Source organism: Triturus cristatus, chromosome 12 (genome assembly GCF_964204655.1).
Source record: "Triturus cristatus chromosome 12, aTriCri1.1, whole genome shotgun sequence".
Classification (NCBI taxonomy): Eukaryota; Metazoa; Chordata; class Amphibia; order Caudata; family Salamandridae; genus Triturus; species Triturus cristatus.
Window position 1 is genome coordinate 736,318,792 of NC_140595.1, and position 14,946 is coordinate 736,333,737.

The 14,946-nt window shown below is 50.0% G+C and overlaps 1 protein-coding gene across 1 annotated transcript in view; it reads left to right on the forward strand.

The window, feature by feature from the left end:
- The window catches only part of TRAPPC14 (trafficking protein particle complex subunit 14), an 81,157-nt gene that overhangs the window by 20,383 nt on the left and 45,828 nt on the right, over positions 1-14,946 (forward strand). Inside the window, exon 3 of the mRNA XM_085637536.1 lies at positions 7,911-8,040. Within this exon, the coding sequence (XP_085493662.1) occupies positions 7,911-8,040 (130 nt within the window). The remainder of the gene's footprint in view (positions 1-7,910; positions 8,041-14,946) is intronic.

Here is a 14,946-nt window from a genome sequence, read left to right on the forward strand (position 1 = left end):
ATTAACCCAAATACTATTTTTTATATTTATTTAAAGCCCAATTCATTGGTGAAGTCAGACGTTTAATAACTAGTTTAGAAAGCAACTTTTAGAAATGATTTTGCCCTTACTGAATATCCTGGAAGCTTATTTGCCTTAGATGTCCAGCAACTGACCAGCAGGTGCTTAACCTTAATAAGGCGTGAAAAACGATCCCAAAGCAGTAACAATGGCCAAGGTGTGGGGAGGTGTTTTTCTTTCCCATGTACGAACACAAATTAGGGTGTATCCAGGTACTTCATTAACGTAAAGTGGCCTGTCATTTCACACGTTTATGTGAGGTGAAACTCGGCGAAGGCGGCCCTTTGTCCCTCTCCCCCCCCCCCCCCCCCAATCAGGCTGTCACCAAACACAGTGGGAAGGGTGCTACACCCAGAACCAGTTTGAGTGACCACGGAGAAGGAGGCTGCCCACTTCCCTGGCAGCACCTCTGGGTGGGCACACAGGCTCTGCACAAGGCAGACAGATTTCTCTGTCTTGAATTTTAGAAGTGAGGAGCAATGTGTAAGTTTTTGCAGTTAGGAGAACGAGACGTGTGGCAAAAGTAGAGGAGGTTGCTCCTGGGATCTTTGGCCCCATTGGTTAGAGAGTGTCCAGGGGCCACATTCCCACTGGCTAGTGCCATCCATAAATATAACACCCCTAGGACTTTTCTGGACCTGGAGAAGATACACAGAATAAACATACTGCCTGTGACTTGGAGAGGAGCCCAGATGGACTGGACCTGCTCCCTCTTGTACCCAGGGCCAAGAGGTGGACTCTTGCAGTCAGGGAGGCAACAAGCTGCAAGGGGAAGTAGGGATTGAAACTTAAACTCTTGCTACTGCTTATCTTCCCCCTTCCCTGAAAAGTCTTTACTATCCCTTAATGCTACTGCCTGAACCCTAAAGCCAGTGCCTAATTTTAGCCGGTGGTTGACGGCGAGGACCACTGGCACTCATTTCTGGTGCCAGTGGGGCCTACTGGCAATTATTTTTCCTCATCCATCATTTATAGAGAGTGAGAGAGGGAAAATGCACAGTGGAGAAAGAAAGAAAAAAGATGGAAAAACATACACAAGAAAGCAGGGACCTGCAAGAGAGATAAATGGGCAGGCGGGAAGGGTGGACAGTGTCTGGAAGTCAATTAAAGAGGCACAAGGACTGTGCAGCTTTGGTATTCTTCTGTGTGCCTGTGGCAGCGGTGGGCTTCTGAGCAAAGCTTTGGGTACCATGACTTCGTCTTCAACAAGTTAAGCACTGCCTAAAACCCTTGCTACCACTTAACACTATCCTTCACTGAACTCTACAAACCCTTACTACCCCTTAATGCTACCTATCCCTGAACTACCAAAAATAACCCTTACTGCCATTAACAGTAGCCTTTGATGAACCTTCAAAACCCCTTACTGCCCCATATGTAACTATCCCTGAACCCTTAGGCTACCCTCTTCCAAACCCCAAGACCCTCTTTGCTACCTTCCCGGTATCCTAAAAGCTGCTGCCTCCCCCTTTAATGCTATACTTGCGTGAACCCTACAATCCTTTGTTATTCTTTTCTGAACCATGCAGAACCTTTACTACCCTTAATGCTGCTCATCCCTGAACTCTAAAACCCCTTAGTTACCCCATAATACAATCCTTTTCTGAGCCCCTCAAACTCCCTGCTACTCTTTAACTCTACCATTCCCTGTAAAAAAACTAAAACAACCTTGCTTCCTCATAACGCTGCTCTTCCCTGAAACCTTAAGACTGTGCACTAGCCCATACAGCAATACTTCCCCAAGCCTTAAAAAGCTCATGTTTTCCCTTATGCTGCCTACCTCTAAACCCTTCCCTGAACTCTAAAAGCCCTTTACTGTCTCTTAATGCTACCCATCTTTGAGACCCCAAGTACCATGAAAACACTACCCTTTCTTAAACTCTAAAAACATTTACTGCCCCTTAACTCTACTTTTCCTTGAACTGTACAATCTCCTTACTGCCCCTTCACACTACCCCTTCGCTGACAGTGTGAAAGCCCTTACTACCCAGCAGGGATGTGGAATTCCTATAGCCCGACGCCCAGGACATATTGTTTGGGGTCAAGGACAACAGGTTTTTATGTGCATTTTGTCCTTAGGACAAGTAGGGCCATCCCCCTACAGCACAAACCCTTTGGCTGCCAGTGTGCTGTACCACATTATGGATCGGGGAAGGACTCTGTTGGCAGTTAAGGTAATTTTTTTGTCCGTAGGCGACTGCTGTTCAAACTTGTATATATGGTCCATTAATTGAAAGCCTTTATTATTAGGGTGGGTGCTCTACCTAAATGTTGCAAGCTTGACTGCACTACTGACACAGGTTTCAGTATAAAAATGTGTACACACATTTTCAAAGTTTAGCAATATGAGGCTATATCTAATGCTCCCAGAATGCTCTCTGATTTGATGCATATATTTGCAGAAGCTTGAAAGCAAGATTGATGATTCTTTGCTTTCAAAATAAAACGTTGATTAAAAAAATGAAAGCAGGAAAAAAAACATTTAGCTAAACTACTGTAGACTTCCAGGTACCTTTTCTTTGCAGCATCATTTAAGTAATATGTGTTGGTGCATGCTAGTATTTCCCCAAAAATTCATAATGGAAAATCAGTTTCAATAAGATCATGGGAAACAAAAATAAACAAGCATTGGCAAAGTCAGTAGGTCGGAAATTGTTGGTTAGCTTTTTAGTTTTGTCAATGTTTGACTTGTTTTGGCATAGTTTTTGTGTAAAACCCTACTGGTGTGGGAGCTGCCAGGTCTTCATTATTATAACAAACATTGGCAAAAGCAAAAATAGTTTTTGGTCTCAAAAAGCACACACTGCCACAGTAGTTACTGGCACTGAACAAAACTACTTTGTGTGCTGATATGCTCCTTGTGAAAGAGCAGAATGCTGACACTCACATTGAATCCAGCTGATACAGAGAGAATTTTAATAAGCGCAAAAGGTCATGGCCAAACTAAATTAGGGGCCCAATTAAAGAAAGTCTCAAAAGTGTACCCATGGTATATGTCCTTGCATTAAGTGCAGCTATACGGCTTTTGTGAATTCCCAAGAATTTACAGAAGTAGGACAAGAAATAGTACTCCTAGAAAATATTTGTGAACTGCATTTTAGCATGAGCAAATAGGCATGTGTAGATTTGCTCATTTGAAAATCTGAGTGTTTGCAAATTCACTTTCCATCCAACCACTTTTTTCCCAACTCTGGAAGAAGGCTTGCATCTGCCATTGTCAGGAGTAAATTGCCAACATTTCTCAGTATGGGAAAAGATTAGAGAAGAGTTGTTGAAAAACCTTAAAAAATGCAAGTTAGTAGGTTTGCACAGACTTAAAAGGGCATTCTAACCCTGGAACTATTGCTTACCACTACCTTCAGCCCCAGTATGTAGATCTGCAGAAACGTGGCAACATAAAGGCATTGCAAGTATTCAAACACTACTATGGTATGAGTCCTGGCATAATCAGAGATGCTAAATCAGAGCTCTTATATAATGAGATTGCTGACATAATTTGTCACCGCACTACATGACACCAAAGTGACACGTGGATTTTGTTACAGGACAAGTAGATCTATATGAAGTAACCTGCCCCATGGACAAGTAGATATTTTAATAAATTCCACACCCCTGTACCCATTATTGCTACCCTTTCGTGAACCATGAAAACTCCTTACTACCCCGTAATGGTCATTCAGGGACTCTGCCTGCTGAGAGCAGGGAGAGCGTGTGGGTGAAATCCTGGGTAGTATTGGGGATCAAAGTACTGGCTCTCCCTGTAATTGCTCATTTCTAAGATGACTCTCAGGGACCCACTTGTGAGCCCTGTTACTTCTGTCACCACCTTCCTCCCCGCAGTTTTCAGTGCCCTTGGTACTGAGAACTCTGGGGAGGAGTTTGGGTGATCTATTAGGTACACCGTTATAAGGCCTTTAGTGGTATCAAGCAGCACAGAAAAGCTTGCCTATTCAAAGAGTTGGAAGAAGATTTTTAGTACATCAGTGGAAGCACTTTTAGGACTACATTCTGCTATGTTTGAACAGTTGAGTTGAGAGAAATGAGCCCGTCCCATCACTGGAGTTATTTACAGATTGTTAGATGTTTTTTGTTATACCACAGTTCGGTAATAACGCTACCATATTCTGTTATCATGACAGTACCACATATTTAGAGACATCGCATGACTTTCCCCCCCGCAATTATTAGTGTAAAATTAGCACACTTTTTTTGCTTTTGCTCTGATACCAATAGGCACAGAATGCCATACTTTTTCTCTTAATTAAAAAATAGTGTTAAGTGGATTGAAAAAAACTTTCCACATATTGTTAACGACCCCCCAAAGTAGTATGACCATGGATGATAACAGACAGCAAACATTAGCGCATGAATATTCTGAATCTTTTTGTAATAGTGGCGTATTTAGGTAAAGTAAGCATCTCTTTTTAGTTCTGGCTTGACAGAGCAGCCGTCTTGTAGACATGTTTTTATCAATTATTAAAAAGATGCTTAAAGTGGTCTTTGGCTTTGCTCCACCTAGGGTAATATTAGTCACGCCTCATGCTATCAATTGCAAATGGATCACTCCCCCTTTACACAAGGGATTATTCTAAACCTGAAAAATAAATTTGGCTATACTGGTTCACCTTTATTTCTGAATTCAACAAGGAAAGCAATTTTTTGCTCCTTTTTCCCCAGCACTGGCAAGTAGGATCGGCTATAATGTGAAAAACATTTGTGCATAAAATGCAATAAACGACATTTGTGAATGCCTCTGTATTACTTTATTGGTACATTAAAGCCAGGCCTATTGGCTTTGTCAATATTTGTTTTTGATTTTTTAGCTTCGCCCAAGTGCTCCTCAGTAGCACCCCAGCCCCTCCCATCACTATATATATGTAAAATGGCCGCCTTGTATCATATTGCATGCTTGATGATGCTTGCAAGCACATATATTATGATGCTTGGACATGTACTAGTCGTATTTTTTGTCGATGCTGCACAGAATCGGCAAGAAGCATTGGTAAATTGGGCATTCCAGTAGGTCAGAAAGGCAAGACCTATTAGCTGTGCCAATAGATGTTTAGTTTTTCCACTCACTTGCCTCCAGATCGATGATGTCCTGTCTGTGGATGTGCAGAGAGCCACCGGAGATGGTGAACTTGTCAGCCAGATGTGTGGAGTTACTTCATTGCTTTTTAGGTCTCGCATAGCGTAGTGCGCATGCGCTGCTCTAGGAGAGGGCCTCTTGTGATAACTCCAGACATTCAGAAAGCTTTCAGAAAGCTTGTGCGTCTGGTTGTGAAATCCTATTGGCCTTTGCGTGTGGCTTTCAAAAAAATGAAAGCCCGCAATTGGCCAAAGGCGGGTGCATGTCCCACCTCTTTGTTTACTGGTCACTCCCACAGCGTATTGCTGTCGGGAGCGAGCAGGGACGCGCAGGGGCAGCTGCATTCCTCGCATCCCACGGTGTTTTGCCTGCGGGAGCGAGCAGTGCCGCTTTCACTTTCGTGGCCGCGCGGCCACACTCGTTTCTCAGAGTCCCTGCAATCTGAGGAGCAACCACGTGGGGGTGCTCTAGGTTGTGCACAGGCTGACCGGCACATGGTCCCCATTGACATGGTTTAACCATGGCTCACTCTGATCACCCGGGGTCAGTATTTTCCCTCCTCCGGCCCTCTTTTCGTTCAAAACAGTGGGCAGCTGCTGACCCGCCTGCCGAAGTCGACATAAACTTTTGTCGCCCTGTGCATTACATCCCCACCCAGCCCCGCACCTGCAACCATGTCCGAACCTTTTCCAATTTGGGCTGCAAGCACCGAAATTGGTGGAGTCTAGACTTCTACTCAGACAGTGACTCCACATCCAATCAGCACTTCGAAATTTGGTGCGACACACTGGGATTGGTTGAGAAAGCATCAGTGCTCCAATCCTGGGTCACTTTACATATTATCAACCCTCCCACTCTCTGAAGATCCCCAGTATTTTTGTTCTGCCGAGGACTCTTGTTTTTCAAATGCCGACCTTTAAAGAAGGTTGAATACCTTGAAAACGCGGTGATAAAATGCTGCCATTTATCCTGTCACCTCTATTAATTTCCAGGCCATAATTAAACAATACTGTCTTCCCGGTGTAGAAATATACTTAACATGTGTGATTCACAGTAACCTTTCCGCATGCAGACGTTGGTCCGTTTCGTATTTAGAGCTGCTGTCGATCAATAGACAAATAGCATTTGATGCCTGATAAGAGATGATGAGCCCCTCACTTCCTCTGCCCAAACACCATTCAGAAGTCCGTCTTTTGTGTCTTAAAGTGTATTCCCTCTATATTTCCCCCATACTGATTAGTTGTTGTGCTTCTTAGGGGCGGACGCCCTGCATGTATGGAGACAACTAGCCCTGAAAACAGGATTTAAGGAGCCCTGAAAACAGGATTTTAGGGTTGGCAGAGGGCATAGACCGGGTGAAGCCGCCAGTAGAGGCGGCGTGAATTCGGGCCCTTTGCTGGGGAGGCAGTGAGTGGTGTGTTAGGGAGTCAAGCGGGGCAGTGTCCTTCTCATGCCTGTATTGATTTGCCCTTCAGCGGTTTGCGGCGCTCCCAGGCCTCGGGCCTCGCTGTTGATTGTCCGCACAATGTCTCAGTGAGCATTATGGACCTGCAGCAGCTTACTGCCCGTTGCTATTGATTTTTCATGCCGTTCCCGTGACACTCGTAATAAAACACCCTACCGTATTACTACCCTTCTCAGGACCGGTTGAGTCTGCGAACATCTGCCGAGTTTCCGAAGAACGATTGTTTGTGTCGGTGCAAAATGGAAGCACAAAGTGATGCTAGCGCGCGTTGCGCCCTGCTTAGCAGATCACGAAAGACCGACAACAAACATCAACACCACAGGGTAAAAGTAATCAGCGACTTAAAAAAAACAACAACCAAAAAAACTACTTGTTCGCGACTGTTACACATCGTTAACAAGGCCGTAATGGAATTATTGAAATGGGTATATATTACAAACCCTACCCTGAATCTGTGTATTTTTTACACTTACTCCATGAATAGAATAAACTGTGAGCAAAAACGACAAGCATTTGCAATGCAGTAGGTCTCGCATTTATGCGAGTATAAGCCATTGGCATTGTAAAGGACAAAGCCTTTTATTTATGTTTTAATAATAAAATAAAAGGCATCGTTGTTTGCTATGTCAATAGCTCAAACTCGCGTAAATGCGAGACCTACTGCATTGCAAATGCTTGTTTAATATTACCATGATTCTGTTTTGGTGTATGTTCCATTGCAAATAGGTGTCTTGGGCCTGTGGTCAGCTACATATCTCCCATTAGTGAGCTGCTCTGTCAGAAGGGGCGAATAAGAAAGCTGCAAAGACGCAAACATTTTTTTTGGGTGGTGAGGGTACTGAACCTGCTTCTTGCACTACTACTCTGCAGGCGCTGTCCACAAAGAATACCATACCATGGCAGACCTGGCTTAACCATTAGATGACGTTTAAGTGCTCCATAAGCCTATAGTCGAGATCTGACGGCCATCTTTCTACTTCTGCACGCCATTTTTAATGGTATTTACAGAAAGCTATTGACAGAAGTATGTGGCCAGGAGCGTGGCAGCCTGAAGTGTGAGAGCTGGAACATTAGAATGGTCCATCATCCTCACTGCTGGAAAGGTGTGTGGTGCTCTGAGCCCCCCTGTGCTTCATTCATAGCCTGGGGAGCTACACACCTTTCTTCTGTCACTGGATGGCAAAGCAGACCTCTGGTCTTGGCACCTCGTCTAACGTTTATACATCTTTGTAATCAGACCCACTGCTTGAGTTTTCAGCTGCTCTGATCTGCTGCCTTTCGATCATCTCTCTGCAGATCATCGTCACTGTCTGGAAGCGGGATTCCGAGAAGGCAGAGGTGCGGGAGTGTGGCTACCTTGCGATCCTGCAGAACCGCTCCCCCACGCAGATCTTCCGGGAAGAGCAGAACACCTTCAAAGCCCAGGGTAGGTGAGGAGCCTGGAGAATGGTGAGCTTTGGAGGTAGGAGAGGTGGGACAAGGTGTGACTGACTTGAGATGTGAGGGGAAAGTGATCATGGAGCCTTTTTTTTTTTTTTTAAATATGCATAGAAATTGACAGCAGGTACGTTTCACCAGGCTTGGGTCATCTGCTCATATTTCACGCCTGCTGCATCCTTGTAATATGCTAGGTCTCCGGCTCTCACTTTGCTCCCCCTCACAGTAATAATTTATCCCCTTTCTCCCTCACACTGGCCACGTTGAAGTTTGCCACACCAGCAGGTGGAATGAAAGCAGTGTGTGTGTCCCACGCTTAGTGTCAGTCTCCCAGCTCCACAAAGGCCAAGTCCTACTTTTAGCAGAGGCTTCTCCGGCGAGTAGCTCCTTGGCTACTGGTAGCTCCACTCCTACTTGTGAGTAGCTCTCCTGTGTGCAGCGCAGCCTACTCCATTAGAAGGTTTGGTTGAATTAATATATGTATACCAAAATTGAAAAGTGTGTATTTGATATGAAAGTGTGTGTGTTTTCAGAGCCATAACTTTCCCCAAATATGGGGGGCGGAGCTTGCCGGCATTGATGGCGGACGGGTGAGCGCAGCGCTCCCTGCCTCGTTCCTCACAAAATCCATTTAATTATCCTCTGCTGCCGAGCTACACAGCGCTGTGACTTTGGGAACCCCTACGGGTGCTGGCGACTGAAGTAGCGGATCCCGGCTGTCCTCGGAGAAGATGACGGGAGCGCGCGAAGGAAGTGGAGAGAGGCGCGCTGAGCTGGGCCTCAGTCCTCGGCCTGTAGTGGGCGGAGGCCCGTGCTGCGTGCTCTGGCGTGCGGCAGTGCTGTGGGACGCGGACCCGGTCTCTCTGAGGGCCTTGCGGAGGGGCGGCTGCTGGGATCGGCGGAGGTAGAGACGACATCGAGGAGCCCCCACACGCTCTGGAGTGTAATCGTGGCCCCCTGCCCCTGGCCTTGTGGAGATTGGCGCTAGCGGAGCCGTCCGCACCAGACTGGGAGCCCGGGAGACATCGGCGACGTGCGGCCCTTGAGGCGCGGACAACATCGAGCGGCGGGGCTCTCTGCCGGAGACCTCGTGAGCGGCGACTGGGCTCCGGAGGAGCAGAGTGGACCCCCACGGCCGCGCAGGTGGTTCCCGTCGGTGAGTCCCCCAGGTACCTGAAGTGATCTGGAGGGGGAGACTGGGTGAGCGGAACCAAGCCGTGTACAGGGTGAGGTGTCACCAGCTTGATTGCCCCCAGGGGCGGGACGCCCTAGCGTTTAATAGCGGAGCCGGGGAGCCCCGAAAAGCGGAGTGTGGTGATTCTGGTGGCCGCTTGGAGTGACCCGCAGCGAGATCGCGCTCTTGAGTGGGATCTCTGTGGCGGCGTGAACCTGGTCGCAGGAGTGCCCTGTGAAGTTGGCCTAGACGAGGGATTGGTGGCCCTCCCCGGGAGTTTCCTTCCATACCTGATCCATTTGAAGATCCTGGATTCAGCAGCGTCGCCCTGACTGAGGATTGCAGGCCTGGTGGTGTGGAGACTAAGAGACATAGCCATGGTGAAAGGCGATAAAACGCAGCCCAAACTCTCGTTTGAGCCGCGCAAGCCAAAGGGAGTCGCAGGCACTGGCGCGGGGCAGGAGGCTCCTGCGGGCGGGGCAGGAGCGGAGACCTCGGCAGGCACGGACATCAGGGAGATGCTGGTGGCGATGGAGAAGGGCCTGCAGGGTAGCCTGACCGCCATTGACGCAAAATTGGATGCGCTCACCTATCGCATGGACCGTATGTCGGAGCGCGTTGACAAGAACGCGGAGAGGTTGGACACGGCCGAGAGCAGAATCATGAAGGTGGAAGAGGCCCAAACAGAGTGGGACGCGGACCGCAAGCAGCTCAGCAAGCTTCTACAGGTTATCCAAGACAAGTCCGAGGACTTGTAGGCCAGGTCAAGACGGTCGAACATTCGCATAACGGGAGTTGCGGAGTTGACCCCGACTGGTAAGATGGAGCTTTTCGTCGAAAAACTTTTGCACGCTTTGCTGGGAGACGATGTGTTCTCGCCCATGTTTGTGGTCGAGCGGGCTCACAGATCGTTGGGCCAGCGCCCCCGGCCGGGAGCACCGGCGCGGCCGATCATCGCGAAGCTCCTGAATTACAGGGACAGGGATGTGGCTCTCCGGGTGGCCAGGGAGAAAGGCAAGCTGCAATATGAGGGCATGGACATCTCGATTTTCCCAGACTTCACGGCGAAAGTTCAGGAGGAGAGACGACAGTTTGCACCGTATAAACAACCGCTTCGGGACCTTGGCCTGGACTATGCCATGCTCTATCCGGCTAGGCTTCGGATTAACAGGCAAGGTCATTCCCACTTCTTTACGGACCCGAGAGAACTCCAGAGATCCCTGAAGGTATGGTCTAGGGAGCGGCGGAACAGCCCCAGAGGTCAAGGGGACGCTTTGGAGGGGGCCTCGGGCCTGGAAGGGCAGGACTAGGTGCGGATGGGAGGCCTGACACGGTTTGCAAATGGTCTGCTTTGCCGCGCATGCCGCTTGGGGGTGGCAAGATGTCCGGGGATACCCGTGTCTGACTCTCTAATTGCCGTTCGACGCACTGGCACTTAAGTTCTACGGGGCACCCCTCCTGATGACTCTTTTGTTATTGCCACAAAAACGATGATGTTCCCATAAATTACACAGGTCACTGATCTATAGGAGACTAGACGCTGGGAGGTGGCAGGCTGCCGGCTGGCCTACACGTTGGGCGTGGAATAGAGGGAGCCCTCATTGGGCCCGAGTGGGAGGGTTGGCTGTTGGGATCTGTCGTTGGGTGACCCTGAGTGGGGGTGTCTCCGGGAAGTGGGCGGGCTGAGGCAGACTGAGTTGTCCCTGTGGCGAGTGGAGTCGGCTGCTGGAGAAGACCGTGGGGGGTCCACTGATATCTTGGAGAGAGATTGGAAAGTAGCTCACCACGCAGCTAGGTTATCCGGGGGCGGGGCGGCGGAGGCGCGCTTAGGGCTGAACTGTTGCCTGATTGAGACTTTCGAAACGCCTGGCGACCTTGGCCCCAGCGCAGTTGTCTAGTAGGAAGAGGTGGGGTATGATTGGCGGGATGTTTGTGAGGAGTGCTTGTGTTAGGGGAGGGGGAGGGAGTTTAGGGGAACTGTCTGGCCAGGTTGGGGGAGGTCGGCTGTGGGTGGGTGGGGGGGCGGGTTGGAGTTGGGGGTTGGGGGATCGCACGTGCTGTGGTATGGCAGGCCGTTTGTTTCCTGGCTTTGTCTTTGGATCGATGTGTCTGGTTATTATTGATGGGTGGCGCGTCTCACTGGATCGATTGGGATATGATTGCTGAAGCGCGAGGTTCCTGCAATGGGAGACCCTAGGGATTTGACTGGTGATAATGACAATGCTTCCCTGAGGGCGCTGACATGGAATGTGAGGGGACTGAATGATTTCCGCAAATTGAGGAAAGTGCTGAGTTACTTGCATAGACATCATATAGATCTGGCGCTCTTGCAGGAGACGCACCTCCCACTAGCGAGCCATATACTTAATGCGAGGGGCTTGGCGGGAACCAGCGTGGCGGCCGGCTTTACCTCGCACTCCAGAGGGGTGATCACCTGGGTGAACCCCCGTTCCAAGTTGGTGTTGACAGTACTGGAGGCTGACTCGGACGGGCGTTATTTGATCGCCCGATGCGCTGGGAAAGGTCATGACCTCATAGTAGTAAACGTGTACGGTCCCAACTACGACAACCCCGAGTTCTATGCAGCATTGGCCGTCAGTTGTCGCCGCTACGCTAACGCCCGCATGGTGTGGGGGGGTGACTTTAACTTTACGTTTGACCCAGCTTTGGATCGTTCCTCCGGTCCGACGCGTCGTCCGGCGGCAGCGGCTTTACTCATGCAGGCGGAGCTCACCAGACTAGACTTGGTGGACGTCTGGAGGCAAGGACACCCGGGTAAAGGGGGGTATACGCACTACTCTGCTTACCACGATGTCCACACCAGAATTGATTATTGGCTAACGTCGCAGTCGATATTTGAGTTGGTCAAGAGTTGTGCGGTCCTCCTGCGTACGCTTTCGGATCACTCCCCGCTGCTCCTCATATTGGACACCCCGGTTAAACGTATCCCTCCATTTACTTGGAGATTTCCGCCGTATTCGCTATTAGATGAGGTCTTCCGGGGTGAACTGGCGGAGGACATAGAGACCTTCTTCGCCACCAATTTGGGCTCGGTTCAAAGTTTCCACACGATCTGGGACTCGTTTAAAGCATACATCAGAGGCATGGCCATGGCCAAGCATTCCGGTGTTCTCAAATCTATACGGGGGAGACTTAAGGAGATAGAGGCACAGCTGGTGCAGCTGGAAGAGAGACGACAGTCGTCTGTCGATACTGCTGTGGAGTCCCAGATTCAAGCGCTAGTCTCGGAATATCACGAGGAGGCGGACAGGGAGGTACGGCATATGGGCAAGTATGCTACGGCCCGTGCATATGGGGAGAGCGAGCGTCCGGGATCGCTGCTAGCCAGAATACTGAGAAACAGCAGGAAACCCTTGGTCATCGACGAGTTGATTACTGTGGATGGTACAGTGGTTTCCGGGGTGGAGGCGATTAACGCCGAGTTTAAGAACTACTACGCGGGGCTATACGCGGCCAGGTCTACCCAGATGGAGGAGGAAATTGAGGATTACCTCAGTTACATCAAAATGCCCTTCTTATCCGACTCCCAGAGGGAGTTTCTGTCGCTCCCCATTCAGCAGGACGAGATCTTGGAAGCACTAGAGGGAATGAGGGCGGGCAGCGCCCCTGGGGCTGATGGGCTGACGGTGGCATTTTATAAAGCCTTCAAAGATAAGCTCCTCCCCCATCTGATCGCCCTGTTTGATGCACTATGCCAGGAGGGCTACATGCCGGACACTATGCGCGAGGCGCTGCTAGTTACTATCCTGAAGCCAGGGAAGCCCCCTAACGTGTGCGGATCATACCGGCCGCTCTCACTTCTCAATGTGGTCGTGAAGTTATACGCCAAGGTGCTGGCCACGTGTTTGGCATTGCTGGTGCCGGAACTTGTTGCGCCGGAACAGGCGGGATTTATACCGGCCAGAAACCTTACATATAACATCCGCACAGTACTGGGGACAATGCAACATGTGCGTCCGGACACCAAGGCCTTGGCCATTTTCCTAGATATGGAAAAAGCCTTCGACTCGGTGGAGTGGCCCTTAATGGTACGTGTGCTACGCAAGATTGGATTGGGTGAGCCCTTCCTGCAGATGCTTGGAGCACTATATCACCAGCCTACAGCCAGGCTTCGCATGGGCGATCGGGTAACAGAGGCCTTTGGGATCAGCAGAGGGACAAGGCAAGGCTGCCCTCTCTCCCCTCTCCTTTATGCCCTGGTGGCGGAACCATTAGCGTGCGCGATCAGGGAGTACCACCGGTACGAGGGCATTAATTTCCCTACATACCAAATTGGGATTTCTGCATACGCAGACGATACGCTGCTTTATGTCCGCGACCCGGAGGAGAACCTTTCGTCAATCTTACGTGAAGTGGTCAGGTTCGGAGAGCTGTCTGGCCTTAGAGTGAATTGGAACAAGTCGCTGGCGTTCCCGCTGACGCCGGTAACGACCCAATTCCCGATGGAATTCCCACTGCAATGGACAACGGACTCGGTCAGATACTTAGGGATACAGTTACATAAAGACCCTGAGGTACTTCTCAGAGAAAACTATGGTGTAGCCTACGCTAAATTGGTAGACGATGTTGAGTCGTGGAATCGACTGCCGTTATCCCTGCTGGGCAGAATAGCCATAATGAAGATGGTCATCTTACCGAGATTTTTGTTCCTCTTTACCAACATCCCCATAGTACTGTCTAAGGCCTTTTTTAAGCAGCTGACTCGCACCCTGATTAAATTGGCCTGGGGGGGCAAACAGCCTAGAGTACAGTGGAAGGTGTTAGCCCTTCCGTATGACATGGGGGGGGCTGGGTGCTCCGGACATGGAAAGATATTACAGGGTCGCGCAGGCGGCGCACCTCCACACGTGGATACATTCCAGCGCGGATGTCCCTCATGTTATTCTGGAACGTCTGTTTGCGGACCCGCTCCCATTACCTGCGGTCGTCTTCCAGCCTGCGGGCCGCTCGATTGGGCGCCTGGACTCCCTCAAAGCCACGACACATGCATGGCAGGAGTTGAGGAGGGCGCACGGCTGTACATTGCTGTACTCACCTCTGCTACCGGTGGAATGGGCAACTTGGCTCCCACCTCTGAGGGAGAGGGGAGTGATCCAGGCATTGAATGCGCTGGGCATTGAGCGGATGGAAGATTTATTTTTGGGTGGGGTTGCCAGGACGTGGGACCAGCTTGAGCTGGCTCAGTCCACCCCCACGCTCCTGCAGCGTTTTCAGTTCCATAGGGTCCATCGGGCGCTGTCGGTTGCCCTGAGTCCGGGCATGGTAGAGCCCTCGGTGGTTCCGGAACTCACCTATGTTATCAAAACGGTAGCTCCGCCAAAATTGATTTCGAATTTTAAAAGAATAGGAGACCGGCAGTTGGCTCGTCAGTACGATGTGGCGCGGCTAGCCTGGCAAGAGGACCTACAATTAGAACTCACGGACGAGATGTGGAGATATTGCTGTGTTAGCACCAAGAAGATATCGCTCAACGGCCGGCACAGGTTAGTGCACTTTAAGTTTCTGCAGAGGGTGTACTATACCCCGGAACGGCTGCATAGGTATGGGCTCAGGCCGTCGGCGGAGTGCGAGCGCTGCCATTGTCTTGTGGCGGACTTTATGCACATGGCTTGGCTCTGCCCGGGAACGGCAAAGTTCTGGATGGAGGTCTTTGCAGAGTTAAGCCGGATCTTGGGCACTGAGATTTCCCCCAACCCCGCT